Here is a 26,309-nt window from a genome sequence, read left to right as displayed (position 1 = left end):
GCCAACACCATATTTCCCACAGAAACCAGGACCATCTATGGATGGGAAAGCTGCTCAGTTGGGCCTGTTTTCATGAGAGGTGCACCTATGACGCTACATGCAAAGACCAGTGTGAATATGTATGATGACAACGTTGTACAGTTTGACTTCTGTGCTAAAATTGCCACACAGTAGGAAAAGTGCATGTATGTATTTATGTGCATCAAAACCTCAGCCTTTACGTTGCTCTAAGTGCTCAGTTTCAGATCGATTGTTCTACTGTTGGCTCAGCGTGAGGTCAAAGAAAGGGAACATATAAGAGGGTGTTTTAGGAAGAGCTAAGCTACATTTACCAATCGGGACCAATGGCAGTGTGAAAGGCTGTTTTAAAGCCGTTCCATTCTCAATATCGCTTGTCGAACTTTCCTTTCGATTCTCATCGGGCTCTCGTTGGCTCCACATTGGGAGTGACCACCATTGCCAAAAAGCATTTGTTACTTAATTACTCCCAGGAGCACGTCATTTGTTACACTACTTGTTACATTACTTTTGCATTTCTCTGTAAAATGACCTGAAACACATTCTTACATAATTACCAGTTAACACTATAAACCTGTAGGCTGCAGGCCCACACACTAACACAAATCCCTATCCTAACGAGGACACGCGTGTCTGTCTCAGTATTTAGGCATGAACACAAAGCAAAACCCGCACAGAGACTTTAAAGATTACAACAGTGACTGTGCTTTAGAAACAGAGACTGACTACTCATCACTGCTCTTTGTGTTGAAGTTTGGGCTGTGAATGCTGCAGCCTGCATTCACTTCAGTCTTGGCTAGCTTACCGTTAGCATGCTGTCTGTGCTGATGTCTGCAAAGAGCCAAAGTTGTGTAATACAGTTGTTTATGGCCTTTTTTGCTGTCTGAAAGAGACGTTCCTTCACAGACGTACAGAATAAGACTAACCTGTGAAAACACTTGACAGCAGCTTCTTAATGTGGAAATATTCACAGCTCAAAGAGAAAGCTACTTTGAGCTGTGAATAGTACAAAGCTACGCTGAAAGAGTTCATGGAGACAGAAATAAGGTCGCCTTCTCTACGCTGCAGTAGTTTCCTCTTGAAGTTTTTCAGAAGTTGTTCTTTGAAACCCAAGAAAGTTTTTAAGTTCCAAGTGCAAGCCTTTCATTTACCGTATACGAGTGGCCTGACGCCATGTCTCAGTACCTTTGCTGTATTCTTTGGTTGCACTAGGTTAACCCCCAAAATAACCAACCCATTAATGTCTTAAACAATTCTTTAAAACCTCTAAAAGGTTTTTCAAATTATCCTTTTTTTAAGTTTAGAATTTGAGTTTAAATGTCTTCATTTTGCCTTTAAGTCACATATTTTTAATTAATTCATTAAAATTGTCATTGAACTGAGTCACAAAGATAACTTGACAGTTTTAAGTGATTGACAGTAAGAAACAGAGTCTGATTAAACATTTGCAAACGATGCTTGAATGACTGGAAAACAGTCTAATAACAAAGTGCAACGGATTGAACCTAGTGTGAAATTAGCAGCGAGGCTGTAGACTCGTTTCCAATCAAATACATCGATAACTTCTCATCTCTGCTATTTTTTTAAGGATTTTGTTTTGCATTACCATTGAAAATGATAATCATCACAGCAGAGACAGCACCGCTGCTAGTGTCATTGAATGATGATCTTTGATAGCGTGTCCCCAGCTCCTCATTGAAGGCTGTGTAGTGTACCATTTGTAAGGCCATAGCCCCGCCCCCTTCAGAAATTGTGAAACTAATTGGTAAAATAGTTGCACACAGAAATGTAATATTACATAGAAAGCTCTGGTTCACCTACACTGCTGCAAGAACAAGTGTTTCAGGCTTCAGTGAAGAAGGAAAGGAGGTATCGTGTGAGCATCTGCAAAGTAATTGAAGGCCAGTGTTGAGATGGACAGCCTGATTACAGAGTGTCTGCTCCCACATTCCCCCGTCATGACAACCCATCTGCTGTCTTCAAGCGCTCGGCACGACTAATCAACATGAGGATTTCTGGGACCTGTTAAAGTGCTACGTGTTAGCCACACGCATGTTATTTTTGTGTACATTCTGAGGTATCATGTGGATGATATGAAGCCTCAGCTCGACCAACATTTGGTCTGAATGCTCAGTGTTTTAAATTCACCAAAGGTTAATTGTGCAGAAAATCCTGCCGTCCAGATATTTAGAGGTGTCGTCTTTACGGAGAAAACTGCTTTTTCACAGTATACAACATTTAATAGAGCGTATGGTGTTCCCACAAGTATGAAAAACAATCCAGTCAAATACATATAAGACTGACAGAGTGACATATTTTCAATAGATTCTGACCAAAACCACAAAACGTGCACAAAAATACCCAGAAACGACTCGTAGATTGGTCGTTAGAGTTCAGAGAGGAGTGTTGGGCGTGTTGATCCCAGCTCAGTCCAGCGAGGCCCCTTCTGGATAAACAAGTCTAGATAGTTTATATTAATGGTAGTGTTTTACTCTTGCTTAAATCTAGTACAGGTTTTCACAGTTCAGAAAGAGGAAAAAGAAAAAGCATATGGCACAAGATTCAGTACATTATAAACACCATAAACATTACAAGAACCTTTTTAAGAAACAAGGCCATCAAAATATAACAACTAATTAGTTTGTAGTTTTACAAACATTTTGACAAACAGCGCTATACTACAAAGAAACAAAAATGATCTGTCATCTATCTTAAGACAATCTCATGATGGTTCAAAGGTTACGGGGCGGAGCCAAAAACTGCACTGAATCCAGCTTGCATTCAATAATCATTTGTTGCACAAGCTAGTTATCCTGTAAGCTCAGCTACGCTGTCATGATACAGACGTTTCTCTGTCTTTGCTTTCAGTTGGGATGAATTAAGCTTGTAATAGAAGGTCAGTCCAGTTCTGCACTTTTAATATAACATTCACACCATTGCTCCATAGTGTAGTGGTTAACACATCGAGGTTCAAGAGTGTGAGGGGATACCTGTCACTGGCAAGACTGTCTGCGTCAGATCAAGCGGTCCATCCATTGTGCATCAGCAGCTGAAGGTAGCTTATGTTCTTGACCCGGTATAGTACTGTATGATGTGCACGCTGTGTACTCGACACAGCGTGCACATCATATGTTTTAAACTTTCTTTCCCTCTGTGAACACGCTCTGATTTACCTCATGTCTAAATAGAGCCGTACAAATAAATTTGACTTGACCCTGTGCATGTGTTTTTATTTTCTATCAAGCAATTTAATTAATGATTCATTATTATCATTACAAACTCAGATGTTTCTGGGCTCACCTATAAACGAATGATGATTGTGAATGACGTCCAGTCACACTGCGTCATGAGTCACATTCTGTACCTGATTTAAATGTGGCCACGCCCTCTTGACTCACGCTGTCATTGTCACTGCTACACATGAAGCTTACAATCTTACAATCCTGACTCACGGATGCTTGTATTTGCTAGTTCTTGTTGCAGATGCACTTCATACATACAAGCCAACAGGAGCAGGAGCACATCGCTGCAATCACAAGTGTTTCTAGGTTAGCAGTACAGCACACAGCTGCTGCCAGCTGCCAACATATCAAAACCAACAATAAACATGTTCTCCACTATGCTGACCTACTCCTCCGCTCTGGTGGAGCTCGTTGTGATTGTACTAAACAGATACAGCTTCTCAACACAGACTTCTTGTCTTTTCCATAACAGATATTTTGACACAGCACAGGAAGCACAGATGTAAGAAACAACATTAATGATGGCTCAGAAAGGCTCAGGGCAAGGTCACCAGGAAACAACCCTACCCCATACTCAACCACAGCTGGTTACACGCTTCTAACTGTCAATCAAAATGTTGCTGCTTCCACTATTGGCCACAATTAAAATCAGTGCAGAAACTGCATGCTGTTGTGTTGTCCAACAGGATCTGTGTGCTTCATCTGGTTCCCTTCAGAAATGAATGAATTAAAGTTTTATTTTAAATCAGTTTCCTTCTGTCTGTTTTGATTTTTTGTTCTAATAAATATATTCCAGTACACATAAAACTCTGCGCCCAACAAAGTCTTGCAATTATGCATTTTTACACTATTTTAGAAAGTGAAGAGCTTACGGTTAAAGTCAGGATTGTGTCAGTGTTTATGAAGTCGTCCAGCTCATAGTCCCAGTATGCACTGAGCCAGTACATTAGAAGGAGCCCAGACCTGAGTCCAGTTAACATTACAAACCAAACTGTGCCCAAACGGACGTTGGTGCTCTTCGTGTGCCAAAACTATGACATATAACGAGCACTTCTCAGATGCCAGTCAGACTGGAACATTTAAAGCAACAGTAATTAGTCCAAATCTTTTGCTGCAGGCACTGATTTATTAATCAGTATGAAACTACACTGGCAGTTTTGAGGCAATAGAAAGCATAAAGGTCCAATGTGTCTTCTTACAACTCTGCTCTTCTGCCTACAGCGAACTGTCCACATATGGACACAGCCTTCATGAGGCCATTGTTATTTTCCCGACTCACACGTAGAGGTTTGCTGTTTTGGAGCCATATGGACAAAAGTATTGGAATCCAGGTGTTTTCAGTGACAATGCCACAGGTGTATAAACTCAAACCTCTCCCCTCCAGAGTTAAGAGTCGCTATGGTTACAGCAGCTCAGCCACAGTGTAACAGGTAAAGTTACAGTCGGGGGTCACTGAATGCTACTGTGTAAAAATCAACACTGCTGACTCAGTAACTGGTTTCCATGGCTGAGCACAGTATGCAGGGGTAATGTGTCAGCAACACAGTACTTTTGTCCATATGAGTGAACTCAGTGCTAGCTAGAGTGGTTAGCAAGTTGCATCCATAAACCATATAAACTGTCTAATAGGCTTTGAAGGTAGGGCACAACCCGGAGATTGGTTTCCGTCATAGCAGACAAATGCTTCACCAGCAGCATGAACAGGACCTGTGTTGGGTCGCCTTTCATCAAAGCATTCACACAATAATGTGTACATTATTTAAAAAGTACCTCATACGTTTGTTGTGAATGAGGAAAATAGTTGTAAAGACTTTTTGTAACATGTTTATTTCTATTAGTAAGCCGACCATTGCAGACCAGAGCCCCAAGACGGGGTCCATGCTGTTGTGCTAAAGTATGCGTGTGACTAAGCTGTGGTATATGCTGGTAGCACTGGTGTAATCTGGACATGGGCTTTATTCTAATTGACTTTTATCATTGAAGGTTTCAGAGATTCTAAAAACATGCAGTCTCTGTTCGTGCTAGAAGGATAAACATGTATTGATAATGTGTTTAAGAATATATTCCTCATCTAAGTAACTTCCTGACACAGGTCATCTACAGCAGCGGTGCGGGGGAGGCCTTTCATGGAAATATCAAAAGAAATCGTCTGACAAATTCTCCTGGATTTTGACAAACTCGACTTATCGCACAAATCCCCATTTTTAATACCAGGTTACACACCTAAATCTGACACTAATACCCAGGGCTGTTATGTTAAAACTGAATGTCCAGTACATGGATAAAGACAGCTCAGCAAACTGCACCTAAAAGGTGTTTTGCTCCCATCGAATAAGGCTGTTGGCTAAACAAAATACGTGCAACACAATGCGCTTGAGACCACAGATAAAGGACAACTTTGGTTTGCTCCAGTACAACTGCTAAGAAGACAGTGAACAGTGACGATTGAATGCAGGACATTCATGTGGAAATATCTTGGCTGTTTCGTTTCATTTGCTGTGATTTTCTTCTATTCCTTCTTTTTGTACAACAAAATAGATCCTCTGAAGGGTTACCCTGCATGGCTGGGGTCCTGTTAATCATAATCGTCATATTCTGGATCCATGTCTTCACCCTGGTAGTATGCCCCCTGAGTAGAGTACGATCTCGTCTTCATTGAACAGTTTGTGTCCATTAAAATCGCCTGAAATGACAGTTGTTGAAAAGTGTTTCAGTGACTGCTCTTGGTTGTTTTTTTTAACTGTGCATGATTTTGAAAACTTTCTGACAGAACCTGAATTTTGAAATTCACATATTGTACTCAAGTTGTGTAACATAATCACTTTCTGGTGTTAGCTCAGGAGCATTTCTCTGTATTTATTGCTTGAGTTTGTCCTCGTGCTTTGTCACGTGTTCCCTCATGGTTGTGTGCTTCTCTGATCTGATTTTTCTAGTTTTCTCTCTCAGGTAACAGCATTAAAACTGCTTTTTGAATTCATTCCTGTATCCCGAATCGTTGGCTCTGCCCTTGGACTACCACACAGCTGTTTTGTGACAAATGTAGGAGCTGGCTGACTGTATTTAGGTGTATTTGGACTCTTACAATTTTCTCTTCTTGTCCTGGTGGGTTCCTCAGAAAGATGCAGAGAGGAGCAAATATTATATCCACTATTCCAATGATGGTCATCAGCCAAGGGAAGCCAATACTTTCAGCAATGGAACCTCCAATAGATGGACCTGCATCAGGAGAAAACAGACCACTTACTGGTTTAGTCTGTTGCTTTGGTGGAGTTCATCACCTTGCAGAGCAGCTAAGCGGTCAGATTTTATGTGGCCTGCCACTTTGTGTCTGAGTTGCTTTCGTCTCCAAATGCTTCCACTTTGTTGTCTGTGAAGGTTCTCAGTCATCCAGGTCATCGTAGTCTAAGGAGCTTGGAAAGAAAAGTGGACGTCTTTAAGTTGCTTGAAGACGTTTCACCTCTCATCCCAGAAGCTTCTTCAGTTCTAAGGTCAAATGGTGGAGAGTCCCAGATTTAAACCCAGTGGGAGTTTCCCCTCAAAGAGGGACAAAAGACCCCTGATGATCCTCTAATCACATGAGCCAAGGTGTGAAAGTGGGTGTGGCAGACAGATGTGATTAGGTGGAGGATCATCAGGGGTCTTTTGTCCCTCTGTGGGGGGAAACTCCCACTGGGTTTAAATCTGGGACTCTCCACCATTTGACTCTTAGAACTGAAGAAGCTTCTGGGATGAGAGGTGAAACGTCTTCAAGCAACTCAAAGAAGTCCAGACGCTTTTCTTTCCAAGCTCCTTAGACCTTCCACTTTGTTATAATACCACTAACAGTCGTGCAGAATATTTAGTAGTGAGGAAATTTCACGAGTGGAGCTGTTGCACAGGTGGAACACTATCATGGTACCATGCTTGAATTACTGAGTTCCTGAGAATGACCCATTCTATCACAGATGTTTGTAGAATACCTGTGTCCATCGAAGTGAATGCAACTCCTCAAAGCAATGAGCTGATTGGGTGGGTAAGTACGTTTTTTGGAATATGTTACACAATGCTTCCACACTTAAATGTGAACAGCTCAAAGAAATCCTAAAAATGAAATAGCTATGGTATTCATGTCCACGGTGTATGCATGAATGCCATGGCAATGACTGTAGCTGTAAATCATTTCCCCTCTGTGTGTCTCTAGCCAAGGATTAGTTCTCCACCATTACACAAGCAAGATGACAAAAGGTTTCCAGGAACTGATACTGCTATTTTAGCCCGAGGTTAAAACATATGGATGTTTTATGGCGTTTGCTCTTGCTTACCTATTGCAAATCCCAAGCAGAAAGCTACATCAGCAATCGCATACACACTTCCATAAACAGACACGTGCCGCAGGTCCACCAAGTAACCCATTATAGGCATCATAGAGGAATCCACCATGCCTGTAACACAATCATAATGCTCTTACATGATCAAAGTCTGCACACATTCATAGGTGGAATCAGTACACGTAGTAATCTTACCGATGGCAAAACCAACACCAAAGTTAGGAAGAATCAGACCATAGATGTCTCTAGCAAAGGGAACCTAGAACAAACAAATGATCATTTTAATGAATAATATAAAATATATAATAATCAGCAATTTTAACAACAGTGAAAAAAGACAGTTGCTTTTAGATTTGATCATGGAAACCATTGAGAAGTCAGACTCCCATTAGCAGAACTGGATTTGCAGAGTAATGTGAAACAGGAAATCTGTGTTGTTTATCAGGCACATACAGAGCTGTGACTCTTGCTCCAGCATTTTTTAGCTTTTCTAAATATAAAAAATCATTATCTGGTTTAACACACACATAAGGCACTACATACTGCAGTGAACATTTAATGGGTATAAAGTTACATTTATACCAGCTGGCTTACATGATGCATGCGTTGTTTACATTTAAAGAACAATGTTTCAGGTCCAATTCAAACTTTTTACTCAACAGGGCTCGTAACATTGCCCATAGGTGACCTCTGAAGTTATTCTAGTGATGTAGCTGACTGTCACATACTTACACATATTACACTGATCCCAACTACAACCATTCCAATAAGAGCACAAAGCCATCTGTAAGGGAGACAAGAAGTAGTCAGTTTTACTCCACTCCTTGCTACCACACTGAGGAAGATTTCCTTTCATGAGAATATAAAATGTATTTTCCAGGCTAAACAGAACCTCGTCTGTACTTCCTCTTTCTTAAACAGACTCATGTAAGCACAAACCAAACAGTATCAAACAATGTCAAAGAATAATCATTGCAACCTCTTAGCCAGCCGACTCCAACCTTTTTTGCGCCACAGACCGGTTTATGCCCGACAATATTTTCATGGACCGGCCTTTAAGGTGTCGCGGATAAATACAACAAAATAAAACTAGTACCGGTACTGAAAAAAAAGAAGATTTATTCATAACACACGTGAAAAGACCCAGGAAAACCGAGTTAACGATAAAAATGATAACAAAATAACGCTGAAAACCGATAAAAACCCTGAAAACCAAACATTTCACACCTGAGCCTCAACTCTCGCGGCCCGGTACCAAACGACTCACGGACCGGTACCGGTCCGAGGCCCGGGGGTTGGGGACCGCTGCTCTAAGCAATATCGATGCATGCTCAGTCTTTCATGCAAGGAAATCAGAGAACTTTGTTTTTCCTGGAGGACTCGATCCCTGGGGCAGGCCACAGTGATATGGTGTACACTACCAGTCAGATGTTTGGACATGGTTAATGGTTTGTCTTTATTTTACTACTTTCTACGTTGTAGATCCAAACTGAAGACATCAAATATTCATTAAGCAAGATATATGGAATTATGAACGTCATAATGGTAAATATCTCTAAACATTTCTGAAAGTAGCCACCCACGGCTGCAAACCCTCGGCCTGCTCTCAGTGAGCTTCATGATGTAGTCACCAACATGGTTTCACCTCACAGGTGAGCCTGTCATTACTGTAAGAACTGAAGGTCAGTCAGTCTGGAAAACTGCTAATGTGTCCCCAAGTGCAGTCACAAAAACCATCAAGCGCTACAATGAAACTGTCTGACATGAGGACACCCTGGGAAAGGAAGACCAAGAGTCCCTCTGCTTTGCTGGTGACACAGTTGTGGACTTTTTCAAAAATGAAGGCAGACTGTTTGTTTGGGTACATTTTCACCATCTTACAATAGTGTGATTGCAGCTATTCCCCAACACTCTCATGGCATCAATGCTCGTGACATGCTAATAGTCACAGCCCATTGTTACTCGTGATGGTAGTTTCAGTCATTATGCAAATGTACTGTTTATAGGTTTGGGTAAGCTGCTGTCAGCTGAGACTGAAGAGGTCACTTGAATGAGTGATGAAATGTTTTTCCCACTGAAAAAGGTCATTCTACATGTAGATCTGAGCAGTCAACAACAGCTCTGCAACTGATAATGAGAAGGTGGTGGAACATCCCAAAACTAGACTGAAGGAACCTGTTAAAAAGCTGAAGGTAGTTCGATAAAAATCCTGCAGTGCCTGCAAGGTCCTCCTTCTCAAGAAGACACATGTTCGAGCCTGTCTTGAATTTGCCAGTGGACATCTAAAAGATGTTCAGAGGAGGCTTGGGAGAAAGTGCTGTGGTCAGATGAAACCAAAACTGAGCCATGGACTGGAAAGTCTTAGATGAGAACCTCATTGCCTCAACCAAAAGGCAAGGATGGGTCGTGGGTCTTTCTTTAAAGAGCATTCTGGCAAAATCACACCTGGTGACCAAGAGATGTCTTACTGCTGTGTTTGGCTACAAGGGTTATGCTTGGAGATCAAGTTTAGATTGAAAAAAAAAATATCAAATTTCAGGTTTATTTATGTTTCGTCTTAGAGTCTCTAGTCACTGGTTTCAGTGTTATTTACGGTTCTTAGTCTTCCTGTTTCTGCCTCTGTCTTCCATGTTTGCTCTGTCTGTCCTGTCAAGGCTGCATCTCTGTGTTATGTTTCCTGTTTTACTTTGACAGTCCGTGTCCTACGTTATGTTTCCTGTTTTACTTTGACAGTCCGTGTCCTATGTTATGTTTCCTGTTTTACTTTGACAGTCCGTGTCCTATGTTATGTTTCCTGTTTTACTTTGACAGTCCGTGTCCTATGTTATGTTTCCTGTTTTACTTTGTCAGTCCATGTCCTATGTTGTTTCCTGTTTTACTTTGACAGTCCATGTCCTATGTTGTTTCCTGTTTTACTTTGACAGTCCGTGTCCTATGTTATGTTTCCTGTTTTACCTGTTTTACTTGACAGTCCGTGTCCTACGTATGTTCCTGTTTTACTTTCCCCCTGTTCTACTTTGACAGTGTCCGTTTCCTGTGACATCCGGTCTGTATGTTTGCTTATTTTCTGTTTACTTTGACAGTCCGTGTCCTATGTTATGTTTCCTGTTTTACTTTGACAGTCCGTGTCCTGTGTTATGTTTTCAGTTTTGCCTCTTGTCATGTTTAGTTACTCCCAGCTGTGCTCTCCTACTGTGTCCCGTTCCCTCGTTCTCCCTGTGTATTAAAGCCCTGTGTCGTCCTCTGTTTGTTACTGCCGGCACGCCCCACCCCCCTCCTGCACGCCCCACCCTGCCTGCGCGCCCCACCCTGCCTGCGTACCCCCCACCCTGCCTGCGTACCCCCCCATTCTGCCTGCGCGTTATCCATGATCCAGGTTTCCATGTGTTGTGTTCCATATCTCAGGTCTTTTAGTTTCTTTTTACTTGTTTCTAGTTTCCTCCCTGTTTAGATTCTGCCCCAGCAGCCATGACAGTTCTATAACTTTTATTTAAAGCATTTCTTGTGCTTTTGTGTTTTGTTGAAGAAAAATATAGTCAGTTTGATGTTGATGCCAATTCTGACTAGCTACCCAACAGCGGCAAAGCTTTTCCATGGACTTACATTACATTGTGGAGCTGCTTATGTTTATTCGGGCTAATGTGTAACATTAAATTGTGTCGTCAGAGGATCAACATGTTGTAAATGTTCACAAAACTCATTGCAATGCTGCTGAAGGCAACACTGTCCTGTTTAAGCACCACACTTGTAACTATGTAGTGTGAAATATTCAGACTGTGTCCAGAGTAAGATCTACAAACCTCCAATAAAAATCAATATTTTCGCTTCCACATAATCTAAAAGTTGTGAATAACAGCCACATGAATGACAGTCATGTCATCAAACCAGTTCTAAGGATTACACAGCTGGGTTGAAAACATTCAAAGAAATCATGTTCATAGTAGAACAGATTGGGGGAAGAAGACAGGCGATCCCTTGGGCAGATATTTTTGTTAGTTTTTGAGCAGTCTTCTGTTGAAGGGCAGCGAGGGGCGTGGCTGTAGCTCAGGACGTAGAGCAGGTCTGCATGCCAAGTGTTGGGGGAGAGTTGCTATGTGACGCATCCATTGTAGTATAAATGTGTGACAATGTTTGAAAGCACATATGTGCTTGTGTGAATGGGTGAATACAAAAAAGTGTATTGGGTGTTCAGGTAGAGTAGAAAAGTTGTGTATAACAACCAGTACAAAGTATTCTTGTGAACAGACAACCCAATAAGAGCATTTTTGGCACATGTGCAGATACCCAGAGGTGGACCTAGTAGCTCCTATGAAGACTCATAAAAAGTACAATACCTGCTAAGTAACAGTTTTAACAATAGTAACAGCTGTTTTAACAATAAAATTGCAAGATGTGTTCAGTTTTCGGGGTGTATTCTTTGATTGTGCTTTGGCACACTAGTCACCTCTGACATATAATACATGTTAAATATTGTGAAAAAGACTGTTTAAACCTCTTTTAGTGTTGCAACATGAGCTAACCCCAAGAATTCAAGACATGAGCTGCAGTCTTGTTGGGCACAGTTCTCTAATTTCTCAATGTGTACGCCCCTCATGGTACACCATGTATTTGTTTTCAACTAATCACTGATAATTAAGTCAAAAAACTCAAGAACGATTAAATGTGTTGGATGCCAAGTAAAGAAAGACTAAAAAAAGTATGTAACACGTAAGATTTTTACGTTTAAAAAAACAACATTATACATAAACATCGCTTGTCTGGCAGTCTCTGTAGTGGTGAAGTTAGTAAACTGAACAGGTGATGTTCCGACTTGGGTTATGGTGAAAACAGTTCTGGTGACTGGCATTAGCAACAGCCTTAAAAGAATATAGCACTCGGGTCATAGACAGATAGATTCCCTGTATCGTCAAGGCTTCAATAAAGCCAGTCTCAGAAACACTCAAAACGCTGAAAACTCATTTAGAGGAGCGGAAACAGATATGACAAAGCCACCAGGAGAGAGAGAGAGAAGGAGATAAAAGTAATTTCCCTTCCTACCTCCCCATTTTGTGTGCAAACGTGCCAAAGATGTTGGTTCCAATAAGGTAGGAGATGGATGCTGGTAAGAAAGCAACGCCTGTGCCAGAAACAGACACACAGAGACATGAGAGGCTGAAGGTGTAGCCAGGATTCCCAGAGATAAGCAGATCTCTATCAATGCCTCATCACTGAGCTGCTGTACATCTTCTATTGTCCGTAATGAAGACCTGTGCTTTCCACCTGCCAGCATCTGACACCCTAATATCCTGTTCCCCCTCATCCTTTTTATCTGACCCAGACTTTATATAAAGCTGGCTGCAGGAAGAAGCTAATAACAGCACAGACTACAGGAAGTCTTGGTATGGAAACTATCTGGCATGATGGCGAAGTGGCACTTTTACACGACATCACTATATATAAAATATAAATGTAGTATATAAATGAAATTAAAGTTTAGTTATGTAGTGCCCAATCACAACAACATTCGCCTCAGGAAGCTTGTGTACAGCTACAGGTAAGGACCCTGTGATATAGAGACAGCCCTCTATAAGAAAGCCCTTGGCGACAGCGGGAAGGAAGAACTCCCTTTCAGCCGGAGGAGATCTGTAGAAGAACAGCTCTTCTGAAACAGGAAGCAGGTGACCATACATGCATGTGTGCAGATATTTACTGTGAAACAGATGAGTGGTGTTCACACAGCAGTGCAAGGACACGTCTGTCTCTTTTCTCTGCCTCCATGATATTTGTATGAAAATACTACCTAATCATAATCATTGTATACGAGCTGACTCTGTAAACAGTGGTTGACTGTGCTGTTACGCAAAAATGATCATTCTGTTTGTGTAATTATAATACAACAGACCTAATAGACATGATCACGGACGTGTTAATTACATTTACTTGGGCGAGGATGCTCTACAACAACAGAAGCAGCCCCAGTTTGGGTTGTAATCATAAACTTCACCTGCAACACAAACTCAGCATTCACACCTTCCCAAGCTCAGTGGTACATGTGTGCTGTTAAACTGCATTAGGATGCTCAGCAGTGCCTTTTATAAAGGTGCTGTAACAACGTGTTTTTGTGTGCAGAGCAGAGCTTTGTAAATACCTAGCTGCCATTTCCTGGCACACATGGTCTCCATCATCCAGATTGGCACAGTTGGCTCCATCATGCCAATAGCCATATTTCCAAAACAAATGGCACCTGGGGATGAAGATTGAAGATAAGTGCGGCGTCAATTATCGTCTGTTTTTAACCTGACGTTTTTCCCCAGCTCCGACGTCCACACACCGACGAGCGTACAGCCTGCTTTCTTTCTTCCCATGTTGCCACATAATTGACATGCAGGGAAAAGCTGACATATGACATTTCACAGACACGAGGAGCAAACAAAGGCCTTACAGTGACAGATGGACCAGGCTGAGTGTGATCCATCACACAGGTCTGCAAAAACAAAACGAGTGCGTGGGGGGATTTTTGGTCAATTTGATGTTTTTTGGGTCCTGAATCCAAAAATGATCTCCCTCCATCATGAAGTTATTTTTTTGCAAAACATGAAGAGTTTACATAAAAAAAAAAATGAAAATCAATATTTTAGTACAATGAGCTATGCATCATTGTTGTGATTTCTTACCTTTGGCTATGAACAAAATAAACCTGGTTGGATTTGATCGTCTGAGCTCCTCACACCATCAAACCCACCGCACCCTCCCCCTCATTTCCTCCCATTTTCTATTTGTGTTTCTCTCGAGTCTCGCTCGTAGGATTATTACATTAATGTAAGAAATCTTTGTGGGATATGGGTTTTGACTCAAGTACAGGATATCAGATTTCAGTTTAAAAGGGGAAATTGTACGCTTAACTACACTAAAAACATGAGTTTTGCAAGAAAACTGAACCAGATGGAAAATCTATAAGAAACAGTGATTTAACCCCATGCAGCTTTGTGGTTGCAGACCCGTGTTATGAATGGAAATCACCCACAACAGAGTGTAAAAGGAGAGCGGTACAGGCCAACCTCAGAGTTTGGTTGGCAAAGATCATATCTGAGGAAAAGTCCACAGTATACGAAGGACCAGAATGACAATAATCATCTGTCATGTTCAGTCTTCCCACAGAAGCTGTGACTGCAGTATGTTTGTGCTTGTGTAACTTGTGCTTTTTAAGGTAAATTAATAAATCAAGGCAAATATATTTCCTGTGTATAACTTCTGCTTCTACATGTACCTGGAAAATTTGCCTTTGCTAAAGAAATAACTGCTGCTATAATCAACCCATTTGTGATGTTATTATGACTATTGTAGCAGACTGTCTGACTATCGAGACAGTTATCGTCATAAAGAGCTCTATGCAAAAGGCAAAGCTCACAATTCAACACTGCGAGCTCTAATGCTGCCCGAGGATGAGTGGGCCAGCAAAGATAATCCATGTCAGGGACCGTGGGGGATTCTGAACTCCCTGGATGCCCGAACTGTATAAATGTACGCATGTACCCTTTGTACTACAAACATTACTACATCTCGACAGGGACATTCTTGAGCGCACCTATAAAAGCCAGAGGAAGTGGCACAGCTGTTTACTATGAGCAGCTGCATTTGCAATAAGGTCACAGTGTTTATTTTGGTGGATTGATTGTGCAGCACTCACCTCACAACACAATTTGGAGCCGTATTCTTTTCTGTGTGACCAACAAAGCAATTGCTGGCTCTCTGTTTGGCTGCTGTTTCCTTCTGTTCTCTTCCCAGTGCCATCAAAAACACAATATCTCACTGACATGATGTTTGTCACATCTACTGTGTACTACCACTCCCTTACCTGCTGCTATTATTATATATGGATCCTTCATCAGTGTCAGCAGTGGGGTTCCCTTCTGACTCTGTGAGGAGGAGAGCACAACCACAGAGTGTATGCAGAAAGCTTGGAGAGCCACTGCCAACACAGCTGATCATTTTAGTAAACACAATCCTGATTCTTTGTTATTCAAGTTTACACAGTTTAACTTAATTATATTGATATAGCTCCAAATCCCACCAACACTCATCTCTAGGTGCTTTGTAATGTACGTAATAGTGACTTCAGTTATGCAGTGCAACAGTTAGGACAAATGTTACCAACCACTGTGCCTAAAAAGTCTGTAATCAGACAGAGAATGCTGCAATCATGCATCATGCTGCAATCATGACAAACACTTAAAATAAGGTGAATAATATAAAATGAATAAATGTAGTGAGCCTAAGTAGCTGGCTTCAGTCTGAATAACCAGTCCATAAATTACTACTTGGGCCCAGTGGAAGCAGTGGGGTTATTCTGCCTCGCTGCAAGTCTCCGTGGAGCCTTAGTGACATGTCTAAAGATGTCCCTCAACATTTTAGGAGCAGCTAAGGTTAGGAAAAGAATTCACTAATGAACTCAAGAAGGTTCCACTGCTTTGCTTCCAATACTAGCTGTCTAGTTGGTTGCTATCTTCATTAATATTTTAGAACATTTGTCATCCATAAAGGCACCAAAGTACTGTTCTCTCTTTGTTTCCTGAATGAGTCGTTGTTCAGTGTCCGATGAGTCTTTAACCTCTTAAACTCCACAACTACAAACTCTGGGTGAACAATCTTGGAGTCAAAATAAAGCCAATACTTCTGATTTCATCACAGCTGTAAATATTACAGGAGATGATGGAACATTGAAAAATAAGATTTTTCTGTAATGTTGCAGAAGAAGCTGATAACCTCAAATAAAGTGAAAAATGTCACATTCCTGTTTGATCCCCACATTTCCCAGCATAACGTGCTGTATGATCCCAGTATGATCCCAGTATGATCCCAGTATGATCCCAGTATGATCCCTGTATGATCCCTGTATGATCCCTGTATGATCCCCTGTATGAATCCCAGTATGATCCCTGTATGATCCCAGTATGATCCCTGTATGATGTCTGTATGATCCCAGTATGATCCAGTATGATCCCTGTATGATCCCAGTATGACCTCAGTATGATCCCTGTATGATCCCAGTATGATCCCAGTATGATCTCAGTATGATCCCTGTATGATCCCTGTATGATCCCAGTATGACCTCAGTATGATCCCTGTATGATCCCTGTATGATCCCAGTATGACCTCAGTATGATCCCTGTATGATCCCTGTATGATCCCAGTATGATCCCTGTATGATCCCTGTATGATCCCAGTATGATCCCTGTATGATCCCAGTATGACCTCAGTATGATCCCTGTATGATCCCTGTATGATCCCAGTATGATCCCTGTATGATCCCTGTATTATCCCAGTATGACCTCAGTATGATCCCTGTATGATCCCTGTGTTATCCCAGTATGACCTCAGTATGATCCCTGTATGATCTCTGTATGATCCCAGTATGATCCCTGTATGATCCCTGTATGATCCCAGTATGATCTCAGTATGATCCCTGTATGATCCCTGTATGATCCCTGTATGATCCCAGTATGACCTCAGTATGATCCCTGTATGATCCCTGTATGATCCCAGTATGATCCCTGTATGATCCCTGTATGATCCCAGTATGACCTCAGTATGATCCCTGTATGATCCCTGTGTTATCCCAGTATGACCTCAGTATGATCCCTGTATGATCTCTGTATGATCCCAGTATGATCCCTGTATGATCCCTGTATGATCCCAGTATGATCTCAGTATGATCCCTGTATGATCCCTGTATGATCCCTGTATGATCCCAGTATGACCTCAGTATGATCCCTGTATGATCCCTGTATGATCCCAGTATGATCCCTGTATGATCCCTGTATTATCCCAGTATGACCTCAGTATGATCCCTGTATGATCCCTGTGTTATCCCAGTATGACCTCAGTATGATCCCTGTATGATCCCTGTATGATCCCAGTATGATCCCTGTATGATCCCAGTATGATCCCAGTATGATCCCTGTATGATCCCTGTATGATCCCTGTATGATCCCTGTATGATCCCTGTATGATCCCAGTATGATCCCTGTATGATCCCAGTATGATCCCTGTATGATCCCTGTATGATCCCTGTATGATCCCAGTATGATCCCAGTATGATCCCTGTATGATCCCTGTATGATCCCTGTATGATCCCTGTATGATCCCAGTATGATCCCAGTATGATCCCAGTATGATCCCAGTATGATCTCTGTATGATCCCTGTATGATCCCAGTATGATCCCAGTATGATCCCTGTATGATCTCTGTATGATCCCTGTATGATCCCTGTATGATCTCTGTATGATCCCAGTATGATCCCAGTATGATCCCAGTATGATCCCTGTATGATCCCTGTATGATCTCTGTATGATCCCAGTATGATCCCAGTATGATCCCAGTATGATCCCTGTATGATCCCTGTATGATCCCTGTATGATCCCAGTATGATCCCTGTATGATCCCTGTATGATCCCTGTATGATCCCAGTATGATCCCTGTATGATCCCTGTATGATCCCAGTATGATCCCTGTATGATCCCAGTATGATCCCAGTATGATCCCTGTATGATCCCTGTATGATCCCTGTATGATCCCAGTATGATCCCTGTATGATCCCTGTATGATCTCTGTATGATCCCAGTATGATCCCTGTATGATCTCTGTATGATCCCAGTATGATCCCTGTATGATCCCAGTATGATCCCAGTATGATCCCTGTATGATCCCTGTATGATCCCTGTATGATCCCTGTATGATCCCTGTATGATCTCTGTATGATCCCAGTATGATCCCTGTATGATCCCTGTATGATCCCTGTGTTATCCCAGTATGACCTCAGTATGATCCCAGTATGATCTCTGTATGATCCCTGTATGATCCCTGTATGATCCCAGTATGATCTCTGTATGATCCCAGTATGATCCCTGTATGATCCCTGTATGATCCCAGTATGATCCCTGTATGATCCCTGTATGATCCCTGTATGATCCCAGTATGATCCCAGTATGATCCCTGTATGATCCCAGTATGATCCCAGTATGATCCCTGTATGGATGCATGCAAGTCTTTTTCCTTTCTTTGTGGTTCCAGGATTGAGCCACATGTTTCCCTTTCTCGACCTCTGCAGTGAGGAGAACTGCATTTCCTTTGTGTTTCCTTTTTTGTCATCAGGAAAAACTTAAATTGTAATTTCATAGACATATGATGACATAAGAGATCGTTACCATCCATTGTGGCTAAAGGTGGAAGTGGACATGAGGCTCCTGGACATTCTTTACAGTAAAAGAAGGTTTCATAAATATAATTAAAATAACGTATTCTGATTATGGCCCCGTGTGTGTGCACACAGTCTGAACATGCATGTCCACAGGGTGGAGCAGGTGTTATGTTGCGTGTCTCGCAGCTTCTCTGTTCTCACTCCATGCTGTGTATTTACTGAAATAGCCTTTAGCATGTTCTGCAGCTGTAAAGGTCGTCTTAATGAAGGCAGATCATTTACAGGAAATGAGTTATCAAACTAGGGACACTCACCTCTGGTGTCACCTTGGTGGGCTGAAGAATAAAAAGCTGCAGAGCTGTGAAGACAGTGGATTGATGTAAATCGCTATCAGAGATTAGCAGGCACGACTTAGTTTGGATACAAAGAAGCAACACAACTGTACCTCCATCAAACAGAGCCAGGAATGCCAAAATAAGGAAAGGAGCTGTTTTCCCAACAAACTCATACATCACACTGCCAAATGGGGGTCCAACTGTGAAGAAAAGGCTGAATGGTGAGTAATGGACAAATCCACAGTGCACTCAGGATGCCACAAAGCTCAGGCTGTGTCTGCTTATTTCTTTATTTCCTGTGTAGAAATGACAGCTTCTCTGTTGTCATCAATTATTTATGCATCAGTAGAAGCTGCAGCACATAATGTTCTTGGACAGCTCATCAGTTCACATGTGAATGCAACACTGTAGCAATTCTCAGACAAAGCAGACTTTATATGTGTTTTTATTGTGCTGTCATTTATTTGGAGTTTTATGTAAAGATCCGGTGAATATTTCAGATTTGGTCGTCTTTACAGAGTAACTGAAAAGCTACACACATACCTAACACTCCTAATGCCAAACCTCCCAAGGCAATGCCAATGGCATGACCTCTCTCCTCATCATCTGTGTACACACTGGCGAGCATTCCCATCCCTGAAAAACACACAGTTGTACGGATCAGGCGATGGAAATTCAGAACAGGCAGAAAAAGATCAGAACGTGTTTGTTTCAGCAGGAGCGCTGCAGGCCAATGTGTGCGACATGCAACACACAGGCCATTGTACTGTTGCTCTATAAGCGCAGGAAACAACAGCTGCTCAGTGAAACTGCATGGCTCACAATAGAGTTGTTGGGCACAGATCTGTTGGAGCGCTGAGCGCACATCAGATTATAACTCCATCATTTGTTTTATGTCATCTTCCAGTTTAATCTAGTTTATTATCAAGTCAATGATGATCTGTTCTCACACCCAAACAAGATGTTGCAGATATGCTTCAGGCCTTCAAACAGACAGTTTCCTATAAGTCCACAATGGGACGATGATCTTAAATAGAGGGGCTCTACACAATGAATGAATGTTAATGCATTCACATATACAGAACAGTGAATATTTAAAGACTGATGAGGAGATCATACCCGCCACAGATGAGCAGGACGAACCCACGCCTTGAAGCGATCTGGCCACAAACAGCAGAGCGTAGCTCGATGAGAAGGCAAACACTTCACAACAGGACAACAACACAAACAAAGAACCATCAGACATGATGCAAAACTGCTGCTTCTCATCGTGAACATTTGTTTGCTGGAACTTACTGATAGTAGAGATGAACATTATACAGAAGCCAGCAAATATGGGAAGCTGGTATCCTATCCTGAAGGGCCACAGAGGATAAAAGGCAGACATTAGAAATGTCCAACATGCGTCTTTATCTTTAGCTTAGAAAAGAGACATTTATAACAATATCAGTGGAAGATGATTCGGTCACAGCTGCAGAAATTCATGAGAATAAAGAAAGAAAGCATTGGATTGATGGACAGTTATTACATGAGTGAGAGTGTGGTCCAAAACAGCACGTAGCACAATAATGTAATATCATTAATAAACTTGATAGATAGCAAAGGATTTGACAAACCCTAAGCTCTCTTTTAAATGTTAGCCTGTTAACCAGAACAGTGGAGGAAGATTAGAAGGCTGAAAGCTGCCATCCGCATCAAAACAAAATCATAGCTTAGATACCTGACATGCTTGACTGGCCTTGTATTGTCCTCCGTCAGCAGAGAAGGTGACTAAGAAGCCGTAATAGGACCACATTCTTTGCTTCAATTACAGCATATGTGGGTGTCTGTATGAGACACTAAATGTTGCCTTTCAGGTGGAGTTACGCTTTTCCCTCCGCCCTCAACGTCTAATTCACCGTTTGGAAAATGTTCTCTCGCCATCAGCAGGATTTCAAATCATTCAGGACCGTTCAAATGTGGTTTTCACCAACATGATAAAATCTTACATGCCTCAGGTCATGTGTTTTATTCCAGTTTTATTCAGGTTCAGTTTAGTCACACGCCGCGGTGGACTCTCACGTCGACAGCCGATGGATGGTTGGGCCATGGACATTTATGAAACCTTGTCTAATTTTAATGAAATAGTAACAACAGCTAATCTAACCCCATCAGTTGCTCTGTAACCATGCAACAGAAATCTGGTTGAAGGCTGAAAACCAGGACCAGGACCAGGCTGGACTGTAAATAAAGTAAACTAGGACTTTACTCTGTAGAGGCTACACGACCGGATTTATCTGATCTGAAATCATAAATGAATTCTGCAGCTTTTCCTCAAGGGAGCTAGTAAAACGCCAGTTAGCACAGCAGACTGTTGTACTAACAGGTGTAAGCTGAGTCTGAGTTTTAGGCACAGTCACCTCGTGTTTCACCAAGCAGCTAATAGTGCAGTGATGATAATCTTTGCTTCTCACACTTGTGTTCTAAGATGTAAGCTTAACACTAGAGTTTGGTTCCTTCATCATGTATAACATCTGCAGCCGTGGAAGCTGGAGATTCTCAACCATGGCACTGACTGCCCTTTACATTAATATCTTTCTCCCACAATATAAAAAATGTCATCTTAAAAGAATTTATTTTAATTCTTCAAGAATCCAAAAGATATTTTAAAAACCGGATTTTTAATGTAGTTCAAGGGAAGTGACTGACTCACTGTGGAGCTACCCATGTATGAACAATCAGACACACACGTGCAGGAACGTTTAATCAGGAATTCTGCTCTATTTAGTTCAGTCGGACAGCTGTAGCTGACACTGCACCATCAAAGACACATCGACCTCACGCGTTCACCGTGTTTTCCTACTAAGAACTTAAAATGGGAGTCTGTTCCTTCTCTCGTTTTAGATTAGACCATAAGTGGAATTCGACATTGTCCTCTCTTGACACAAATTTGAACCAAAATGTTGCCTCAAGCAAGCAGGAAGCCTCTACAGTCTGACAGGAAGCCAGTGCTACTGTCATCCTGTCGTCCTGTCCTTTGTCAGTCTGTCTTCACTCATCATTTCCTTTCACTGGGCTGGTTTCAGTCATTATGCAAATGTTCACAGCAAAATCTCCAGTGTTAAATTAACACTGGAGATTTTGCTGTGCACTGTTTATAAGGTTGGAAACCTGCAGTCAGCTGAGACTGAAGACGTCACCTGGTGATGATGAAACGTTTCTCCCACAAAACGTTACGTCCAGATGAACAGAGTCAGCTTTTGGAGATTTACTTACCTGGATGATTGAGATGCATCAAGACGTTTCCTTTGGTTATTTTCTGTCTTTTTTAAAAATGTTTTTTGCAACATGTTATACAACCTCTATGTTCTGTTACTCTTTTCGTTGCTTTCGCTCTTTTCTTGAATCTTCACAGAATTACCTCAGTAAGCTTATGTGATTCTGATACACGTGCATTTAAATCCATCGTCATGCTGTTTCCCTGAGTATTGTTTGTCATTTAAATGAAAGATAGAAAAACGTTTGACCTGACAGAATACACATAGATTGTACTTTAAGATGACAAACATGTAGGATCTAATTTAACTGTGCAAGAGATGCAAGAACTTTGAGTATGTTTTGAATGAATATTTAGCACGCTTCTACAAAAGTGACAAGAGGCGTAATGCCTCCTAAATCTAAGGTGATCAGCTCAATGACTACCGTATACATTGACAAGGAAACACAGAGTAATTACAAAGACCTACCTGTTTGTGATTGGCCCTACAAACGGATTGGTAATCAGTTGCACGGTGGCCTTGGAAGCAAACAGCATTCCTACTTTGACATTTTCATTAATCAGCTTGTTGGTGGAGCGGGGGCAGTCGGTTGAGTTTGGTGGGAGCTGTGTACCAGTAGGGGTCAGAGGGAGCAGGTCAGTAGTCCTAGCTGTGGTGTTGAACCCAGACAACCTAACAGTGTTATCGTATAAGGACACAATGCTTTGGAAGGATGCTGGAGAATCCTGCTTCGGTGCCGTGTTGTTCTTAAGCACGTCTGTCGACTCATCCAGAGTGTACAGGTAGCTGGGAATGATGGGAACTGGTGGGTATAAAGAGGAGAGACAGAACCAATATACTGAAATCTGACATGAAAGGCAGACTGATGCTAATCCAGACTTCATTGCAACGTCTGACAGCAGAGAAGAAAGTTAAGAGTGATTTCTGTAGGAACTGTACAAACCTCAAACTGTCAGTGCTTCGGCTGACACCCTCGAGAGTTTGTTTTTTTACATTTGGAAAAACGCTCCAAATATGAACACATGGAACCACTTTTACATTTCCAAACAAAACAGCTCCCGTGCAAAGCAATAATCCTGCTTTCTAGCAAGGGGAAATCCTGTGGTTGCAAAGAGACACTGGATAGAGAAGACGGTCTCCGAATGATTTGATCTGAGTAACAGTTTCCTGATGTGTAAACTATGGTCCCCATTAAAATAGAAACGAAGGATAAAGCAGATTATACTATTACTGCGTGATTGAGAAGCTGCCAGCCAGCTCGTGCATTCACAGTGGTGCATCCATCTTTTGTATACAGTCCATGTTTGAACTGCAACTAGTAGAACAGATTGGCAGATGCAAATTAGCCATTAAAACCATACAAACAAAGAGCTGTCATACTCAGAGCACTAAATATTTACACATGAATTAATCAGGATCAACAACATCCTGCATGCTGTGCACAAGCTGGCCTGGTGTCACCTTCTTTCTGCTCTCCTCTCTTTCACTCACCGTGCATTCATGCCGCTCTTAAATGTCATTAACTTTGTGTCTCCGCTCTCCTGCGGGCTCTGCTTTGTCCCTCTATATCTTACTGTGGGTTGTAGCTCTGACGCTGCACCTTCTGGTGATCAGTCTCTGGTTTATCGGCTCCACCAATCATCAGTGCATTTGTTGTTGCATTGTTAATTTTTCCTTCCTCGTCCTGTTAAAAATATACTTTGGCTTGGAGTAAACTGGGTGTGTCCATTTACACGCATTTATTGTTTTTACACATATTTGTAAACATGTTTATTTATTTCTTATCTGTATGTATTTTGCTTTGGTGACTGTTCTTCATAAACTGGACCTCATATTTAAATAGTTTTGACTCTGACCTGTTGTATCTTGTTTTGTCTGCTTTGATGTTATTTGATTGTAATGCTGTATGGCATTAGCCAGGTCACCCGTGCAAAAGAGATGTTAATCTAACGGACTTCCTGGTTAAATAAAGATTAAATTAAATTAAAATGACAGACCAAAAATCGAGCTTTGCTATTAAATTCATAAAACGTGAAAATGTGCTCATGGAGGCTTTTATCCATTTTTCCCTGCACTTATGGAAAACTGCAGGTCTGTGCACAGCAGAGATGTGTGATGAATATGTTATAATTAACATTTAATGCAGCCAAACTATCAGTAACATTCTGCCATGTTACAAAGAAAGTAATTATAAATAGATCATTTCATACATGTTTTTATTTGTTTGTAAAACAGCCCTGAAGGGAATCTAAATCTGTTCTTTTAGGAAGAGCAGGTCGTGCATAAGAAGCACAGTAAGAGATGTGTTTCCTCCTACAGTGTAACTGACATTAAATCCGATCTTTCTGTGTGTTTTTCTAATGGAGAGCAGTCGGACGTCCGTACATCTCAAACCAAACTGTGAAGTTAAACCTGTGCTATCAGCGTCTACATGGCTCTACCGTTCAAACGCCGTCATTTAATTGGATGAGGCAGATTTAGGTAGATATTAAAATGAAGTGCACAAGAAGCGCCTCTTTGAGACGTCTGACAGACAAACCTGACTACCTGTTGCACACAGAGAGAGAGCGGAGCAGGAAACTTTACAGAGAAGGTGAGAAAAGCACCTACCGACCACCGTCAGCAGCATGTTGTCCAGAAGCAGAGCGACAAAAACAATGAAGAGAATCAGCTTCCTCGATTGTCTCTCCTCTCTGAGCCATTTGAGCAAATTAAACTGCCGGAGTGCGTCTAATCCCCCCATGGCGCAAGTCCCCGAAAGCGCAATACAATCGAAAAGGTAAGTACTCCTGGAAAGAGACACGGCAATGATGGGTCAGCAAGTTAAAATAAATATCAGCTCTTTAAAACTGACGATAAGTTAGTAAAAGAGAAAGTGAGCGCTGAAATCTTACCTTAGACGTGTAAGGACGAGCTGGAGAGGCAAGAGGTGGGAGGAGATGATGAGGTCTTTCTACTGACTGGACCCGCTATTGACGTCACACCCCTTTATGTGTAGATACCTGATAATACACTTTAAACAAAAGACACGAGGACGCAAACGGGACAAAGGCTCCAGCTGGGCTTCAGGTCACTCATCATACACACTGACTACTGTTCTGGCTCCTGAGCTAAGTAACTACAACACTGCATGCATGTGTAATGGTGACAACAGCCGGAACGTTAATGGTGTCACAGGTTTGCTTTCAGCGCACTTTATATGGCAGCATGTTGCAACATCCTAATGTCAAGGTGCTGCTTCATAAGATAAAGACCCTGCTTTATGACAGGCAGCCCGTTTCTGTGACTAGTTGTGGGTGGCGACGTAAGCAGACACCTTAATTCATGCAAGCACGTTTTTTCGTAGCTACTGTTCACTCACATTTAGAATTGGTTAGCATCTTGCTCAAGGACATCCAAACACAAACCTGCTGGTTAGCAGGTGACCTGCTCCTGATGCACAGCCATAGATGCAGAACTGTCCAGCCTCTGAGGTGAAACACAGCCCGACACTAACTTTGTGCAACCTGCCTCTCCACTGCCAGCTGCTTCTTAGTTTATGTTGTAACTAATGAGCAAAACATGTAATAATGCATTAAACATGTAAAACGCCAAACTGGACAAAGCAGAGTTTGTTAACAAATTCGATCATGTGGAAAATGCTTTTGCTGAACACGGCACTAACTTTAGCATCATACAAGCACAGATGGTGAACGAGTCCATATTGTCAGTGTTGCTATCAGGCACAGTTTATTGAAGTGAATATTCACACATCATGAACATTCTTGACTCATTTTACAGCTCGTGAAATGTAACATTGCATCTTTATTTGTGCTGCTTAATGTTCAGGCTGTTGGAGGACTTCCTGTGATGCACTGAGCATGTTCACAACATTCATTTTTTACTAACCATGCCTGTATATGTCTCTGTAGCACACTTTGTCTACACCCTCCTGTAGTTTGTGTTTTGTCCTGTTTGTGCTTCTTTCTTCTCTT

General features: G+C 41.7%; 1 protein-coding gene across 2 annotated transcripts; it reads right to left on the bottom strand.

Annotated features, from left to right (window-relative positions):
* Nucleotides 1–1,371: 1,371 nt before the first annotated feature.
* Nucleotides 1,372–25,922, bottom strand: slc18a2 (solute carrier family 18 member 2). 2 transcript variants are annotated; one of them, XM_040033865.1, is made up of 16 exons: nt 25,230–25,922; nt 24,946–25,124; nt 22,804–23,137; nt 20,375–20,433; nt 20,198–20,281; nt 19,622–19,714; nt 19,189–19,278; nt 19,058–19,101; nt 15,402–15,462; nt 13,695–13,790; nt 12,605–12,683; nt 8,300–8,351; nt 7,763–7,826; nt 7,562–7,681; nt 6,343–6,476; nt 1,372–5,943 (listed from the first exon to the last, which is right to left on the bottom strand). In XM_040033865.1, the coding sequence occupies exons 2-16, from the start codon at nt 25,076–25,078 to the stop codon at nt 5,836–5,838; spliced, it is 1,551 nt and encodes a 516-aa protein (XP_039889799.1). In that variant the 5' UTR covers nt 25,079–25,124; nt 25,230–25,922; the 3' UTR covers nt 1,372–5,835. The 2 variants fall into 2 exon arrangements, with proteins under 2 accessions (XP_039889799.1, XP_039889800.1); XM_040033866.1 differs by lacking the exon at nt 25,230–25,922 and having other exon boundaries at nt 24,946–25,208.
* Nucleotides 25,923–26,309: the final 387 nt, after the last annotated feature.

Source organism: Simochromis diagramma, unplaced genomic scaffold (genome assembly GCF_900408965.1).
Source record: "Simochromis diagramma unplaced genomic scaffold, fSimDia1.1 OVJJ01000176.1, whole genome shotgun sequence".
NCBI lineage: Eukaryota > Metazoa > Chordata > Actinopteri > Cichliformes > Cichlidae > Simochromis > Simochromis diagramma.
The sequence above is the reverse complement of the archived record's forward strand: the minus strand, read 5'-3'. Positions and strand labels throughout refer to the sequence as shown.